Raw genomic sequence first — 18,429 nt, 5'->3', positions numbered from 1 at the left:
CTCCGCGGTCAAGATAGCATCAAGAAACGTCCGGTTAGACTTTCAAAATAAAACTAGTTGTTAGCTTTGTGAAACGTCACAGTTTGGTTAGGTTTAGGAAAAGACCATGGTTTGGGTTAAAATAACATTACGATACTTAACCTACGGAAGTTAAGTAACGTTACTTAACTAAATAAAAAAAGTCCATGTTGACGATGGTACTGGGCTTCCCCAACTGCGTTACAAAGTGACACTAGCGGGCAGGAGCGGCGGTAGCGTGGGTGCATGAGGGCGGCCGACTCAGGGCCCCGGCCAGGGCCATATGTTTTGCCAGTTACTTGCAGACCGCAAAAGAGAATTTCACACAGGTAACAACCTACATGGAAAACACCCAGTGCAGCAGCTCCTATCAAATGAAACCGTCCCTTCACTCCCGGTTTCAACAGTAAACCACCACAGAATGACAACTACTAACAGAAGGCACTATGTTCTAACGAGACACGTTTAAAAACACAGAAATCACAGAGTAACTTTCAAACAAATAGGAAACTTTCTTCACAACGATGCATCATGGGACGGACTTAAGCTGCTATATATCATCCTGGACTCACACTTGCGCCGCGGTTTAGTTCAGTCCTCAACTTCCGCTGGAAGCTGAAGCGTTTGAGCAGCGCAGCGTGCAGCCTGCCCACGTTATTCACTTGGTTTCAATACGTCCTTCTTGTGCTTCTACTACCTTCTTCACAGCTCTCTGTGACCCGCTTTAGTTCTTCGTCTTGATGGGTGGATCTAGCAACTACCACAGGGAGCATTTCAGAATAAGAGAGTTTTGCCTGCCGGATTTCGCTGACATGTTTAGATTTTGTTGATTTGGTGATTACCGTAAAAGTTTGAATAGCCGGTCTTTTATTTGCTAAAATCCCTGAATTGACCCCGCCTATATTTGGGACAGGGCTTTAATTCCTTTTGCACAAAACTGAAACTACTATGAAACAGTTTATTTATTTCAAACAGAATAATACTTGTATAAAAATTATCAAATAACATCAAATACATCATTCATTTGATCCAGCTCCGACAGACGGCTTATGTGCTTTTATTTTGAAGTAACATCACGACAACAACACGGATGAGAGAAGTTGGGACTCTATTACTACTACTAATTAATACTATTAATTGAAGTAATTGTAGTTACCTTGCTTTTTGTGCTTCTACTATGATTAAGTAGCTACCCAGTTAAATTTTATCTTTTTTTGTCTTCTGTGTTCATTGTTTATATACGATCAGGGGTCTGCACAGAGTATTTTATTTTGAAAATGGCTGCGTATTCTATAGCGGCGCGACGCTTCTGGTGTGAGCACAAGCATTGGCTGCGATCAGCTCCGGCAGGACTTTGGGAGCGAGTCTGGGGTCGTGTGAACTTGGTATACATGACTTTGTCGCAGGCGGGCCCCGTGATGAAGCTCCGCCCCTGCTAACAGGTCTTGACCATGCGTCCAAATGTGATGACCTGTAAGTGTGACGAACAAGTGCAATTAAAATACCAAATTACATGCAACAACTAAAAAGAAAATAGAATCAAACTAAACCTGAGACTAAAGAAATTACTGCTTTAACTAATAAACTCTACACACTGTACAAACATGAAACTACTGTCTCTGTCTTACTGTCACGTAAAAACAGTAACTGTCCAGTTTCTGAAGCGTCTTGTCTCTCCAGAAACCGTCTCCGCTGGTTCTTCGATAGAGAGCAGCTCTGGTGAAAAGACTCACAGAGGAGGAGAAAATTAAAAGCTTTGAGAAAGCCTCAGAGTTATAAAGGATAGTTTGACAGACGGCCGGCGGACAGCCTGCGTACGACGGGCGGACGGAAAAAGGAAAATGAATGTTTAGCTGCAGCCAGTCTCTGCATCCGGTGTGCAGCGCCGGCCTCTGCAGCAGCCGCTAATTGCTGCTTGTCTGTTGCTGATGCAGCCTTTTCACTGCTAATTTTAGGCTGCGGCTAATTATGAGTGTTTCTGCAGGGCAGTAACCTGATGAAGTGATAACGACTGTGGGGGGAAAACGAGACGGTGAAAACAGAAAACAAACACTGATTCACTGAGAGCTGAGGTTCTCCTGTTCCACACGGTGTGTTTATGATCTGCCCTGGACACAAAAAGAAGGTGAGATCTTCAGACGCCATTAACTCTCCATTAGAAAGAGGCTGATCGCTAATAAAGGTTAATAATGGAACAGTGTGGAAGTCTATCTGAATAACAGAGTCATGTCGTACTCCCCTTCAACTTCTCCAATCACTAGAACCCCATAAAACACTTCCTGCTGATGTTTCACAGTAAAAGCATACTTGGACATAGACTGTATAGAAGAAGTGGACGTAGTCATGGTGACGTCACTCGTTGGTTTGTGGACCGCCGTTTTGAAGCCTCGAGTTTGGCCGATAGGACGCCGCTTTGTTGAGTTATTGGAACCAGCGGCACCGGACGTGACCATATACGGATGAGACGGCCGTGTGGGAAGCTTGTAGCCCCGCCCTAAAGCCTCCCCTGCTTCCTGCTCTCTGTTCCTCTAAATACGACCATAATTTACTAAATGAACATCATGCTGTGTTGAAGAAGACTTGAAACTAGCGACTGAGACCAGAAACTCATCAGGAAAGTGTTTACTGAGGGAATAAATCAGCTGAGAGGTAGAAACATTTTGCTGCTGGCCGTTAGAGAGAACAGGTTTAAGGGAGTTCCACACTGGAGTCACGTCTCAGACCGGAAGTTTCCCGCTTGGTTCAGGATGAAGCCCTTTGAGTCTGACAACATCTGTACAGTAAGTGTTGAGTTTAAAGGATGATAGCTTAAAATATCGCAAATTTAGGAGTAAGTAAGTAAGTAAGTAAGTGGTGATGTAAAAGAGTCGTCATGAAAATGACGAAATACACATCAAATTTTATTTATCAACACGAAACAGGAAGTGCTGAGTTTGGATAGAAAGCAAACAGCATCACTGGTGAGTTGAAATGGCAGCAGTTTAGAAAACACTTTCTAAAATAAAAGAGATACTCATAAAAACTAAAAGTGCCAAGCCGGTTTCAAATAAAGGCCTCGTTGTTTTAGTAAATAAATAAAGTTTATTTTTTTTATTCTGTCCGACTAACAGCCCAGAACTTCAGGATGCAAATGCTCACGTTTTATGAGCTGGAACAAACAATGTTTGGCACTTTTTACTTGTTGAATCACTGAATGATTCATCAAAATCAATCACTGTTAAAATGGGACCAGTATGGACGCTTGGTCAAGACCCCACTGGCATCGCTTTTTAACGCCTGGGTACCGTTCAGCATCGTTTTTAGGTCAAGTTAGCAACAATAAATATGCAACGTCTGTTTAAATCGTTATCCAGATGATCATTAGTGCTCCTGGCTGTGGTAACGACAGCAGTTGGAGACTCCTTTCGTTACTTAACTTACCTAAATTAAGAATGTTACACTCGGAAATCATGAAACATCCCTAAAACATTCAATACTGACTTTTGGTTTCACACAGGAAACGAACTCCAGTCTTCTGGGTGAAAGTCCGGTGTCTTTTGGGTTAAATATCGTACACCTACCATTAGCGTTACAGGGTTTTCCCCAGTGCATTACAGACAGATGCGTCCATATGTGAGAACGTGTTGGTCTTTTACTGCCATACGTGTCGCAGCCTCTGAAATGTGAGGATGTGCTGCTTTTCTCCATTTGATGTTTATCAACTGATTAACCAGCCAGCTGTTTTAGAAACATTTCAACCGAACAGCAGCTTTATTTCTAACAGAGAGGGCAGACTGAAACCAGCTGTGGGTCTGTGATGAATCACTGAAAAGACGTTTTCTACCTAAGCAGTTTATATGCTGATGGCTGTTTGAATGCTAAATGCTAAATGCTACCACTCTTTCACTGAGCGTCTGAGCTGGCCTGTTTGTCTCTGCAGTGATTTGATTGGAGCTGATTGGATTTGCTGCCGTGGCTGCAGCCGCTCGCTCGCTCTCTGTGGTTAATGGTGCCTTTCTAAAGGCTTTATTAGAAGTAATTTGCTGCAGCGAGCGCTGACTGATATCTGGGCCATGACCCTGTCTCTCAGCTGAAGGGTAAAGAGAGGGAGTCCCAGTCACACTGGAAATGGCACTTTGTCCATAGATTAGAGTCTTTACGCTCTGAGCTGAATACAGTGAAGAGCAGCGAGACCGGAAACGTCCCGACTGCTGAGGACTTTTGGACTTTATTGAGTCTACGTCATAATTAAGGCAGAATGAATAATGACTCAGTGAGTGCTCCAAATTAAAAGGCAAAATATCCAATTAACTTTATTTATAAAGAACATTTAAGAACAACCAGGCTGACCAACAATGAGTCAATAAATAACAACAACATACAACTCAAACTGGGTGCAAAATAGTGTTAAATTTGTCCACCATTTTAAAATTTAGTCCTGAGTAAGATGTCCTTGTTAGTTTTTGTCATATTTAGTCCACTGTATACTATTTTTTGTTTAGTCAAGTTTTTTTGACTAAAATTATGGGTGTTTAAGTCAAAAGAAAATCAAAAGTATTTTCGTCTAGTTTTAGTCATTAAGAGTTAGTCGGGAAGAGTTTAGAAAGTTGTGTGGCGCTGCGGGGAGCCCCAGCTTTAGTAGTAGGCCTACATGGATCATGGGTAATATTCATCCAGCCAAGAGGGAACGATCGCGGACCGTTCACAGCACGTCGGTCGTAGCGACACAACCCGTACCGGAGAGGGAGTGGGGCGAAATATCACAAACCATCCGTCGTGCGCTGACGTTGAAGCGCCTCTTTCTCCCCAGCATGTTGTGTTCATCACCAGAGTTCGCTTCCTCCACAGGAACGTTTTCCTCACCCACCAGGCGTCGCCCCGGTCACCCAGCATGCAAAGCGCAGGAAGAAAAAAAAACCAAAAAACCCACTGTTCATTTAGAGGGAGAAAATATGGCCTGGAATATTTTGTCTCCTCGTTATACCGTCACAAAGAAAGACGTTTTATTAACGTTTTTATTTTATGAACAATTTTGCACGTTAATATAGTCACAGTCAGCATCTAAGGACATTGTCTTCGTCTCGTTTTCGTCAGGGGAAGAAAACGGCCGTTGACGTATATATTTCGTTTAGTTTCGTCTGATGAAAGTAACACTAGTTCAAAGCCAAAGAGTAAAGGTTGTTTTTTCGGTCGTGATATAAAAACTAGAAAGCCGATGGTAGAGCCGTGTTTTAGGAACAAGTAGGAACCTTAATGACCTTGAAGGAGCAAACGGCTTCAGTAGATCAGTGATATAGTCTGGATCTGGCCCGTGAGGAGCTTTAAAACATACAATAGTCTTAAAATCAATCCTGAAATGAACTGGCAGCCAGTGAAGGGGTGATGTGGTCTCTTTCACGAGCTCCAGTGAGGAGATGGACACTTTGACCAGTTGTAGTGGAGAGAGGCAGGCCTGGCTAACACCTACATAAAGCATTACAGTAATCAAGGCGGGTTGTGATAAGTGCACATATAACCCTCTTGAAAGGCTTGAGGTTAGTAAGAAGCCAAAGTTAAAAGCCAATATGTTGTTTGTAACTGCCTCATCTTGCACCACTACGGTTAACGTTTGATCAGGTATGTTTATTTGCACAGCACCCTGTGTGAGTACATGAAACTAACAAGGAGGCAGGATATACAAGAAACACAAGGCGACGTAAAAAGACACAAACTCTAAAAAGGGTTTTAACAGGAGTAAAACAAAACAGAAGATAAAGATGGCACAAAAACAATTTGCGTAGGTTTATAGAAAGACCATGTTTTGGGTTAAAATTGCTACTTATTTAATGTTAGAGGGCGACCGCAGGGTGATCACACTGATAACTGACTCACACTATGGACTACAGCTCACAAAAAAAGGTTAATTAGAGTGAAAAAGGCAAAGTTTCTTCATCAGGCAAACAGGACAAAGAGAAAGCTGCATGTAGAAAGTAAACTGGTGACATCCTGCAGATGTTATTACATCACATCCGAGATGTTCCTGCGGTTTTTAGGAAGTTATGTGACTTTTATTCTGGCGTGACTTCCTTTAGAGAGAGCGACTGTGAGCGGACACGGAGGTTCCAGATCTCAGAAGTGGCTCAACTCCGGCTCTCTTTCCCCTCTTTTCACCCTCGTTATCATTTATGTGTCAACGAGTCCACTGAACATTAACATACAAAATTAAATTGTTTTAATTGGTTCACTTCCGCGTCAGCGTGGCGTGTGACGTCTGATGTTCCTGAACTGACCTGCCAACAGGACTCAGATTAGCGGTGAACACAGAAACACTAGAGCGTACGTTGCAGAGTGGGAGGCAGGACCAGAGGGCAGCGCTGCAGGTTTCCTCCAGCTGACGGTCAGATAGCTTCATGATGCTTACTGAATCAAATCTTCAACCTCATGAAGCTGGATGATGGAGCACAGTATTTATCAGCTAAAACAATTTCTTTGTGTTTCAGTAGACACAGAGCGAGCCTCATGAGGACGCTGCTGTATACAGCCCGCCATGCATATGCACAAGGAAAAACAAAATGAGCTGCACACAAAACGTGTGAAGCCGACAGCACAGCAACACGGTGGCTGATACAATATTGATCGGTTTAAAGAGATGTGTGGCAGAGCTCAGTGTGGGTATTCACAGGCGTGTACTTGCATATGATGAAGGTTGGGACAGTCTGGAGTTACACAGCCTCAGGATGTCGATGTTGGTCAGTTCAATACTCATTTGAGAAATATGATCTTCACAAATATCTGATAGTTATTGATGGATTATTGCCATTAAATTTGCTGTGTTGCTATAAGAACTGAAAATCTGCACGACAGCTGCCTTCATGGACTTTATTTTTAGGTTAGCAGTGCTGTGAGCTGTAAGTAGAGGAGTAGGGAGGTTGGCCGGCTGTATGGGTGAAGTGAAGCGGGAAGACACGACTCCCCAGACGTGAACCCTTCATCTGTTCACTGCTGTCATCAAACCCGGCGTCCGTGGACTCTGAACTCATTAAAGTCGGTATCATGATGTGAAATAAAACCATTTCAGCTTTATTGAAGCCTTTGCTATCTCATGCATGGGGAGTTTAACAGGAATGATAAACGCCAAAGGAGACGCTTATCTGTGATCATCTGTAATCACTGTGGTCTGCTGGGGGAAAAAAACAGGGTGTCTTTGAACGCTGAATGTTTTACAGATCTTCATCAGGGACTGCTGCCATGCTCCATCAACACTTTTAATGCAGATGGAATTTGTGGAACGTCCAAAAACAGATTTTAAAGAACAGGAACACTGTGTTTCTAAAACGATCAGAGAATCAGGACGTTTTTATTCTGATTTATGGGCCCTTTTTTTAATCCCATCAGAAACATATGTGTTGCACTTTGAAGAGTTTGAAGAGAATCCTCAGCTGCTGATAACACTTTATTTTGGACCCTTAGTCTGAAAACCCACAGCTGTTTGTCTTTAAAGCTGCAGTGATTGCTGTTTGGCCAGTCGGGGGCAAGACACACAGTTCTGATATGAACATTATGTAGTCATCTGCGTAACGCTTTACGACACCAACACGAGTCTTCAACGAGCTATATGAAGAATCAAAAAGCATATAATGTACAATGTGAGTTCTTTGGAAGAAGCTAGCTCAGTATTCTCAGTATGAATATTATAGCAGAGGCTGAGACAGAAGAAGAGTAAATATCAGACTGGCTTTGACTCGGTGAGCTAAAAGAGCTGAAAGGCTGCAAGGACAAGCTGACCTTCTTTCTGTTGGACGAGTCAGTAATAACTTATCAGCTGCTCACTCTGTATTGTGTTGCTGCACATACGTGATGTTTGGCATCATGATGTAAGCAAAGTTGGCGACTTGCTGGTTTTTGATCGTAATGTAATCATAATAAATGTGTACAGCTTTCCTTATTTACAACAGACGGCAAATTAAACTCAAACTGTAGGAGCACCAAATCACTTTGCTCTAAAGGCCAATTAGGACCGGATTTATTGCCACCAGGAGAGCAAGACCTACAAACAGGGGCTCAAGTCAGTAGCATGTCCATGGCAACATTGTACTTCCTGTTTACCCCTGCAGTAAACCAGCGCTTCAGTAAATGTGTGTAAATATATGCAGAGGAATGTGACAAATGCCAGCTTGAACTCCAGATCTGGATGTCAGCATGTTGGTGTGTCTTTAGGCCTGTGTGTGTGTAGATTTATAGATATGCATCTTAGAGAACATCCTCAAGTAAATCCAGCTCTCTCAATGTGTCCATGAACGTGCCTCCACCTTCATTCTGCATTTATTAATATGAAAATGTGAGTGTTTATATATGTGTCTCTGTGTGCGTGTGTGTGTGAATGATTCAGCGATGTCAAGTGAGCTCATGAATAATAAACAGGACATGCATTCGGCTGTGAATATTTCATGGTGCGTGAAAGTGAGCAGAAATGCTCAGCGGAGTTTGGCATCGTCCAGTCAGCTCTGAGAAGAAGGAGGGGATGAAAGGATGAACAGAGAAACAGAAGAAGAAGAGAGAGGGAGGGGACAGTTTAGCATGTTAGCATGCGAACATTTGCTAATTCGCACGAAAAAAGCTGATGGGATGATCTTTGGTTCTGCAGGTATTTGGCTATTAACCAAAGTGTTGGACACATTAACATGTTGACCTGATGATGGCGCTAGATGCAAAGTTCACATTATTTTACATTAAAGACATGATAAGCTTGTAATATACAACACGTAAACTGCAGTCTCAGAAGGTGTATAACAGGACAGCGAGGCAAAGAGTGCTGTTCCAAACGGCTCGAACGATCTCTTCCTGCCGCCTAAGATGCCTTCCAGCTGCCCCAGTAACGGCCGTTTTTGAAGGCAGTATCGATGGTGACTTGATGCTGCCCATTACCCATAAACCAGCACGGCCGCCGTAGCTTTCAAAAACTAGTCAAACAAGCCGAATTCGTACGCAAATGTGTTTTTAAAAGTTTTCAGTAGTTTTCTCGCTTTGATTTTTGAAAATCTAGCGAGAAGTAAACACTGAACTATAATATTAGCCCGTGACTGTAACCAACCAAGTTTGTTCAGTATGATTTCGGAGGCGTCCGTTAACGATTTTGCTTTTCAGTAGCTAGTTAGCTGATGCTAAGAGCTAACGTCTCTCTTCAGACAGGCAGAAGAGACGCAAGACAGTGGCGCTGACATCACAGTGCCGTAAGTGCTGCCCTAGAAGGTTGTTTGAAACCAATGCAGAGCTGCCTTCACTTGAAAGGCAGCTGTCTGTTACAGTATCGAGGCAGCGAGGGTGCGAATTATACAGTGACAACCGGGGGGTCGACTTTTTTCCCAGGTCAAAAAGAAAACACAGTGCAGGCTTCAGTAAACTAAAATCTTACAATGCTTACAATATCGTTGCTTATTTAACTAATGTGTGTCTGTAGGTGATAATAATTATAATTAATGATCCTAATTATCATCATTTCAAGTTTCAACTTTTTTTGAGCAAATATCTCCATTCCTCTTGCTCATGTTGACTGTGAATGAAATGTAATCTGCGTTCAATAAAGCAGCTTTCATACACGTTGTCATGCCTTAATTAGGAGGGTCAGACCCCCTCAATCCCCCCCGTAATTTGAACCATGGAGGCAGCGAAGCCTAACGTTTCAAACACTGCCGTTAACTATAAAGCTTTCTGGCTTGTGAATGTCAGTGTGTTGTGTCTCCTGGTTTAGGCTATGATGTCTGGAGTTCTGCAAGTGTGCTTATCCGTGACTACTGGCTTGCCTTTTCATCTACACGAGCTTTAAAATTGTGAGTTTTGCTGCTTGCAACTTTTGAAACCATGTGGAAAAAGTGTTGTGTTGCACTTGGTGAGAACAGGAAGTCGACTGAGAAGAAGGAGTAGGAGGAGGTTAAGAGGTTTAGGTGATGAGAAGCAGCCGTGTGGCCTGTAAACACTGTGAGCTGCTGCAGAGAGAGAGCAGATCACAGATGAGGATGTCTTTAAGTCCGTGATGGTACATTACATCCACAAAATACACATTCGCTACACGGAAAGTTGGGCAACAAAATGACAACGCAGGGCGACACAAACAAGTCTGAGTTGAACAAAGAGACAGATTCTGCAGACAGAACGTCGCTCGAGGTGTTTGTGTCTGTTTATATTTCAGGTATCTGTCTGCTGTGGACCATTAGACACATGACTCTTACCCGATAAGGAGAGTGTGGCTGCTCACAGAGAGGGAGGTGGTCGCAGCTCTGCAGCATCCCGTCGTACTTTAACCTCATTTCTCTGTTTCCCTGCCGGCTCGTGCAGGAGGACGGCGTGCAGCACAACCTCACGTGTCAGACAAGTCCTGAATTAAAGCCAGTCGCACGAACAGATTTGTTCTTCAGAGCGATTCAAGAGATTCTGTCACTTTCATGTATTTCGAATTTTCTCCGAGGTACAAACAGATCGTCTGCCTTTAAAAAAGGAGAAACAATAGTTTGACTTGTTTCTGTTCCAGACGTCAAATAAAATAAACTTAATGCAACATTAATATTCCGTTCGCCTCGTCATCATCACGGCTGCCAGTTTGCTGAGAGGTTTGACAACATTTTCTCTTTGTAATTTTATCATTTAATTGCCAGGTTTTGGCACAGAAACAAGGCAGATGCATTTGTCAGCTAACAACACAGGGTTGTACAATGAGATGCTTCATGCTGCTCACAAAGAGCAAACGTTATATACAAAAATTATAAGATGATATAAAGAAATACTAATCTGCATGGTGCAGTGCTGAGGATGAATTTAAAACTGGCTGAATAAAAAGACTTCAGGACATGAACTGACTGAGCCTCAGGCCCCGTTGTTTCCTCCTTCATATGTAAATCTCTTTATGAAGTTTTCTGATGGACAGATAGCTTTACTTGTTGCTAACGCTACAGTAACCGCTAGCTGCTGCTAACAGTTACCAGCTGGCTCTGAACCAGCGGTCCAAAGCTTCTGTGCTGATGTTAGAGGTGGAAACACCAACACCCCCCAGAGCGCCGAGCTTCCAGTCCGCGCTGAATCCGCAACAGGACGGCTAGCTGCACGACTAACTGAGTAGCTAGCAGCAGCTGCTGTTAGCAGTAGTTAGCGGCTAAAGTAACTGCTAACATATAATCTCTGGAGGCAGAGCAGCCGGAGGACATCAGAGGCAAAACCAGACGGTATTTTCTCCATCAGTTCTGATCCAGTTTCATTTAAACCAGAGAATAAAGTTTTAAAGTTGTGTTTTTCTACAGTAATCAGTGCGACCATGTCTCGCCTTGATTCGGCACTGTGCGGCTAGGCCCCGCCCCCCTGCTGTGCTCGAGGAAGTTGGTCAATCAGAAGTGGGCTTTCAGGGAGGGGATGGGCCTTAAAGAGACAGGAGCAATATCAATATATCTCTACACCAGCCGTACAAAGAATATCAGCCTGCGTACATCATGTGGTTATTTCCTAATAATGTCTTCATCATCTGACAGTTTGATCTGTGATAAAATGACCACGATATTTGACCTGATTACAGACACCAAGCGTATTGTTAGCCAGTAGTTTAAACATTTATCATCTTTAGTTCCGCAGATCATGACGACTTTGGAGCTGCCAATCATGCCCCGAGTGTTACAGGCCCTCAACTGCCTGAAAAGAGGAGCTGAAACAAACGGACAGGAGGTGAAAAATAATGTGTTTTTAAACATTTTCTAGTCGAAACCCTGAATAAAAAGTATGAAGCTGAGAATGAGGACGGCAGCTTTAAGAGTCTCCCAGGCAGACAGACAGACAGAACCATCTCTAACGTGGCTCCACACTTTTATTTGCAAGATAAATCTTTCTTAAAATAACCTCTGGAGTCTCCTGCGACGCTGCAGCGTGAAGCAGCCTCCTCAGCTTGTCATAAGCCTTTGCTTCATCCCCCCCCCCCCCTCGTATCGCCAGGGACCTAATTCTGCCTGCAGGATGTGAGTGTGTGTTCATGTTCTTCTGTCTCTGTGAGGACCTTTCAGAGAGGTGAGGACCTGGTCTCTGCTGCTTGAGGGTCAAGACCTGGTTTTAGGGTTCGGGGTAGAATCAAGTTTAAGGCTCGTCCTGGAGGTTCTGCATCATGTAAGTGAGAGGATGATGAGGTCCACGATGGGGTGTTTTTAAAAAGTGACTGCTCATTTCCATACATGCATCTTTAGTGCATCACACAGTGCTTGTTGTTGTTGTTGTTGTTGTTGACGCTGTGCCAGGGACACAAACAAAGCCGATCTGCTCAGAGACCTGCAGCTACAGCAAACATGTTTACCAACTGCAGCGTTTTGTCCAATCACCACATTTATAATTAAAACTCATCATCCCAACAAAGAAAAGGTACATTTTTGGGGCTCTAACTGTGAAAAACCTCCCTGAGCTACATGACGTGGAGTTCCTTCGTTACTGAAACGTCTCTGATATGATCGTGTCTCAATTAAAGCAGGACGTGTTGTTGGGGCTCAGCTGGTTTCCTGGTGTCAGATGTGAATAATGGTGATTGCTGCAGAGCAGAGTGGGCTGACGGAGGGAGAGCGACGTGTCCGGCATACCAAACGCTCAGACTTACACTTTCAATGCTACATCAAAGACGGGAAAAGATTCAGGCTGCTCCTGACGAGTAAAACTCCTACACAGCAGAACGCTTCACGGCTCTGTGAAGACACATTTTAACCTCAAAACTGTAATTGTGCTGCAGCTGTTGTGTTTGATCTCCAAGGATAAAATCGTTAATTGGAGGTATAGTTGAAACAGTTTTTAATCTCTGAGTGTGCTGTCAATTTTCGTGGTGCGTTCGGGGAGAGTCGGTACGAATGAAACGCAGGATGAAAGTACCAACAAGCCTTCGCAAGTATGATATGCTAAACTACATCAGCACGTACAGAACGCAGCGCTTCAACGAACCGTGAAATATCAGGTGGACATGTCACACGTTCGTGGAGTTACAGTATCTCTTAAAAGTGAGTCCACCCCTCACATTATTGTAAATATTTGATTTATATCTGAAGAAATGACCCTTTGCTCCAGTGTAAAGTAGTGAGTGTGCAGCTTGTATAACAGTGTTTTTGCTTTTGTGAGATGCTGTATTCAATCACAGAAAGTAAAGCGGGGATTTTGTTTTAATGACAGGTTGTGTTTACTGTTTCATGTGTCGCTGTCCTGATCATGTGACAGATTAGTTAGTACTTTAACTCGTCCCGAGGTTTTTCAGATTCAAAGCAGGAACTTAGGGTCTGAAAGGAAAATCCAAATGTGTGTTCTAAAAATGAAATTTAAAATATTTTTATTAAGATAAAGGACATAATATGTTTGCAGTTAGAGGTTAAGGACAATGTCAGACACTTAAAATAATAACATTTAAAATTCATCCTGTTGTTTCTTCCTAACTAACAATGCGCAGCTAAATTACACCGACGTCGTTCTACATTATCCTGTCTGTTCAATTCAACTTAAAAATAATTTATTTATCTATACTCCGGCCGACTTTCCAGTAACGAAAGATAAAACGCATGGTGTGCATTGATAATGTGAAGCGCTGCGGTGGAGAAACTGCTGCCTCTCCGCCTTCTAACTCATCCACAGGTCCTCCATCTACTTAAGGGCATCAAGGAGGAGCAGGTCAACAAAAAAAGTAAAATTTAATAAATGACAATGTCAAAAGTAACCTCAAAACATCCCTTTCCTTATTTAAATAAACAAACTCTCAGTATGGCTGCATCATTATATATTAAAACAGCACCTGGAATTGAAACGCACGTTTGAGTTCTGATGCAATCTTAAAATTTAATTTAAAGTTTTCATTATTATATTCCACTATCTTATATTGTATGTGGGGTTCATCAATAGTGATAAATTATTTGAAGTATATATTTTATGACTGGTTGGAATCGTCAGTATTTTATTACGTATAGTAGAAATAGCATTTCAGCAAATATGTGGTGATCAGTGAGCACAGCAAAGTGTCTGAAAAGGACTTTAAGAGGTGGATGCATGATTCGGCAGAGCAGATGATGGAGGCCACCTGCAGAGATTTGCGTGCACCTCTTCTCTCAGCATAAATGAGCGTTACCATGCGCTGCAGGCGTGCAGAACACCGGCTCTCCCCGAACGACATGTTTCCCTTCTTTCAACCTGCGGTGCTGGTAATGAACACATCGAGCGGTGCGGTTTGTATTTCACTCGGAAGGTGGAAGCTAATCAACTTAGCTTGTTGCACCGATTCCCACCAGACGCTGCTCCCCCAGCTGCCCCACCCATGTTTTCCAGGCTGCTCTAAGTGCAGTAAAGCAGATGGAACATCCATGTATTCTGCATTCATGGAACAATATTCTTCTTCTGTTGAGTTCAAACGAAGCCTCGTTATAACGTAAATTATTACTAAGTTGTGATTTATGCATCACTAAAATAACTGGACGTAACAACTAAACATGGACACAAACCCCCAGGAAGCGTCACATTATTAAACTCACTAACAGTGACACTTTTTGCACCACAGTAATCCAGCAGAGCTTTTATTTATTAATCCAGTATTTCAGTATTAATCTGCCAAGTGGCTCAAGCCTGCCTGAAAGCTAATGATCGTTGATCGGTCTCCTGCCTTAGTTATGCTGTATGTGAGGTTCTGACCCGAGTAATCGCCGCATGTCCAGTTTTAGTAGCTGATGTGGTTAAACACTAAGTCGTAGTAACTGTCAGGAGAACTTAGACAGCTGGTCCACCAGAGACCATCCGGGTTAATCGGTCCATCCCTCCTCTGCAGTGATCCTGCTGTGGGTCGCTACAGCATTAGGCGAGAGGCAGGGCAAACCTTTAACCCCTGCATGTATCACCGCCACATCTGAGTCAAAGCGTTCAGTCCCCCCCGAAATAAAAACCCACCGGTCTCTGAAACAACACGTTCTGCTGCTCTGACTTTCTGGAGCTGCTGCACATCAAAGAAAAACCTCTTCGCCTTCTGCATTTAAATACGTTAGAGGCTCTAGAGCTGTTGCGATTCATCCTTCGGATCGGAATTAGGCCACTTTATGGGCGACCCGGCCCGACCTCTGCTGCAGTAATGATGGACACTCGCAGCTGGATCGTGGCCTGTCAGACAGAACTGAGGGATTTGTTGTGCTGTCAGGCTGCTGCTCTGATGTTTTCCATGTGGCTTCGACAGCTCGGCTCAGCGGCCGGGCGGGAACCACTAATGATCGGGAGGTGTGTGGGGGGGGGGGACTTTTACTGTATTTGTGGGGTCAAAAACCAGGAGTCCACTATACTTCTGGGGTCCACCAGCCTTGTAGGGACCAAAACGCTGGAATCCATAAGTTTAAGGGGCTGTTTGAGGGTTAGGACTTGGGTTCAGGGTTAGGGAATACGTTACGTCAGTGAAGATAGTGAGGCTGTGTGCGTTTTGTTTGAAGCTGGGAAACTGAACTTGGATCTTAGCGTTGAAATCTTTCAGCTCTTGACTCCCCAGGATGTTTTTCTGACTCGTCATCACTTTAACTTTCCCTGTTTCCATCCATCCACAGGTGGACTGCGATCGCGGCTCTGACTGGATGAACCCGTCTGTTGGCCCGTCCATCGATCGGCCCCCCGTCAGCCAGAGGAAGGATCTGATGAGCGGCCTGCCGAGGGAGGAGCGAAGAGACGACCTGCTATGGCCGGAGGTAGGAAACCGAACCCGCTCCTCGGTACAGCTCACTGCTCGTCGTGTTCGTCTCTGATGTGCGTTTGCTCGTTTCCCGTCCAGCAGCTGATGGCGTAGGCGGTCCGGGTGCTGAGCAGAACCACCTGAGCGTCCCCGTCAGCGGTCCTGGAGCCTGGGCCACGGCCATGAACAACCTGGGCATCATGCCTGTGGGCATCAGCGGACAGCAGCTGGTCTCAGGTACCCTCCTCAATCAGTCTCTAACTGTTGAGAGAAAACTACGGAGGCCCCGAGGTCTCAAATTCACTTAAAGATGGACTCCAGGTGTCAGGTAGTTGTACTGCAGGTGTTTTGAAGTAGCGTAACACCTTTAGTGTCTCAAAGGGAGCTGTGTGAAGTCTGATAAATGAGGGTGAGGGATGAAGCGTGTGTGCGGCAGCCCGGCTGCAGAGGCTGAATCAGACCTCATGCATATTTATAAGAAGCGGAGAAAAGATTCTGTCTCAGAGTTTCAGCTTTTGACGTGATAGATTAATTCCTGGAAAGACACACTTAACAGCTTGTGTGTGTGGCTTCGGGGACACATTTCAGACCGGTTGATTGGGGGACGGCTCGTCCAATCAGACTAAAGACGTGTCCCCAATTGGGAAAAGGCTGATTTTAGTTAGGGTTACGCAACTAAGACCGTTCTAGCAGTAGCAATGGTCCTAGTGGCAGGAAAATGGTATTCTGCTCAGGCCTGCATGGCTGTCCTCGCTGCACGGTCTCGCTTTGTCATTTGGACAAAAACTACACTAAGCTCTGCCTGTTCACTTTTCATTTCCCGTTTCACCTTGGAATCTATTTGTGGAATTGTTTTTGTGAGACGTGGGGGATTTATCGGAGCTTCCTGCTTGTGTCTCTTTCTAGTATATAAAGGCCCGGGGGTTTGTCTTTGTACGTGTGAGTGCTGCATTGTGGGGGTTTATTAAATGAGCATGCGGGGAGATTTGTTGAGCAGGAGGTTTTATTTTGTGTGTGTGTGTGTGTGTGGGTGTGTGTTAAGCCCAGAATAATTGAATGCACGGATTTAACTGAAGCGAGGAGAGAGAGGCGCTGTGAGGAGGGACGGACGGCGACCTCGTTCATCTGTCGACATATTAAAATGATGATCGGCGCAGCGATGATGTGATGCTGATCAGACTCCACCCTTGGCAGCGACTGCAGCTCTCCTCCCTCTTTGAACTGGGAACATGTAGAAGAGAAACAACAGACTCTGGTGTGTGTTTGTGTTACAGGGTCAGCTCGCCCAAACCACAAAAACATGTTTGTTTTTACAGCCAAAGCTGTTAAATATGAGGTCCAGTGGTGGAGAGTTTTAGTTTACAAACGGAGAATTAAAACGAATACGATCTCCGTCCACAGCAGCGTTTTAGCTCTCCGTCTACATTAAAACGACTGAAAACGCACATCTAGTGACCGTTCTGGTACCCTGGGCACACGCCGGTTCGTTTTCACCATTTTAGTCTGGACAGGAGGAGCAAACGTAGCAAAAGGTCTCCGTTTTCATTTGAAAACGTAGTAGTGTGGAACATTAACTAAAATACTTAAAGGGTAACGTCGGTATCTGATCAGTAATTTTACCTTGCAGCCCTGCAGACTGCAGCGCGCTCACTCGCTACACAAATGTGTACAGAAGCATTACTTTAATAAAACTCTACAGAAAGACACTATTTCCCGTGTTTATGTGACTAACTGGAACAAAAGAGTGAGACCCTTTGTAACAGTCGCTACATTGCTTTTCGTCACCAGACTCCATTGATAAAAACAGTCATTTTACCTGACAGAACGTGGGAGTTGCTGGTCTGCCGCTACCTCGCTCGGTTAGCTTGTGTGTGTTGTTTTGTGACTTTGTTGTGTCTGTTTGTTTGTGTTACTGTGTGTGTTTTACAGGGTTAAAAACACCAAAGTCAGACACAATAACAAACTACGGTAGACCAGAGAAGTAAAATTACTGTTTTTGTCAGTGGAGTCTGGTGGTTTTAGTGAGAGCGATATACAGAGTCTGTTCCTGGTTAAACAAAAAGGATCTCACTATTTAACAAAAAGGTCTCTCTCTGCAGGGATCCTTTCCATTATGATAACAGACACTTATAATAACAAGATGAGCCTGTGAGCGGCAAAAACAAGCTCTTTAGTAAATGTACTTTGACAAGGCGCAAGGACGAATAATTACATGGGAAAATACGGTCCAGGTGTAAAAATACCAAAGTTAAGCACACTTTTGAGATACTTGTGCTTTATTTGAGCATTTATATTTCATGCTCCTTTCTACTGCTTCTTCTTTGTACTTTTTACTCCACTACGTTTATGTTAATTTGTTTAAAAAACACACATTTATATGATACGATGATGTGAGAGGAGCCCTTCTGCAGAATGAGTACTTTTACTTTTGATACTTTGAAGTACATTTCACTGATAATATTTCTGTATTTTAACGTTAGTAACATTTTGACTCCAGGAGTATTTTTAGTTTTTGGTATTTCTACTTAAGTAAAGGATCAGGGTACTTGTTCCACCGCTGGGTTCAGGGTTGGATTGTGATTCAGGACCAGTTTGAACTGTATTTCTGGGTGTGTCTCACCTTGAGGGTAATCACAGCCACATGTCTTTCAGCTCTTGTGTCTCAGTGATTCTGGTGGAAAACACAAGATAACCCTAATTAAAGGCATAGATGCTGCTCGTCTTTGTCAGCCTCCCTCTCTCGCCGTCTTGGCTGTGGTTTCCATTCTTCT

At 43.8% G+C, this 18,429-nt stretch overlaps 1 protein-coding gene across 2 annotated transcripts in view; it reads left to right on the top strand.

The window, feature by feature from the left end:
- enox1 (ecto-NOX disulfide-thiol exchanger 1) overlaps positions 1 to 18,429 on the top strand; it is a 116,327-nt gene that overhangs the window by 55,460 nt on the left and 42,438 nt on the right. Inside the window, exons 3-4 of one of the 2 annotated variants that reach the window (XM_038720005.1) lie at positions 15,537 to 15,674; positions 15,761 to 15,895. In XM_038720005.1, coding sequence (XP_038575933.1) covers positions 15,665 to 15,674; positions 15,761 to 15,895 — 145 coding nt within the window. In that variant the 5' untranslated portion in view covers positions 15,537 to 15,664. Of the gene's footprint in view, positions 1 to 15,536; positions 15,675 to 15,757; positions 15,896 to 18,429 lie in introns of both variants that reach the window. The other variant, XM_038720004.1, reaches the window with a different exon arrangement.

The sequence above is a fragment of the Micropterus salmoides genome, unplaced genomic scaffold, assembly GCF_014851395.1.
Source record: "Micropterus salmoides isolate LMB-PRFRI ecotype aquatic unplaced genomic scaffold, ASM1485139v1 Ms_hic_scaffold_15, whole genome shotgun sequence".
In the NCBI taxonomy this organism is placed as follows: domain Eukaryota; kingdom Metazoa; phylum Chordata; class Actinopteri; order Centrarchiformes; family Centrarchidae; genus Micropterus; species Micropterus salmoides.
The sequence above is the reverse complement of the archived record's forward strand: the minus strand, read 5'-3'. Positions and strand labels throughout refer to the sequence as shown.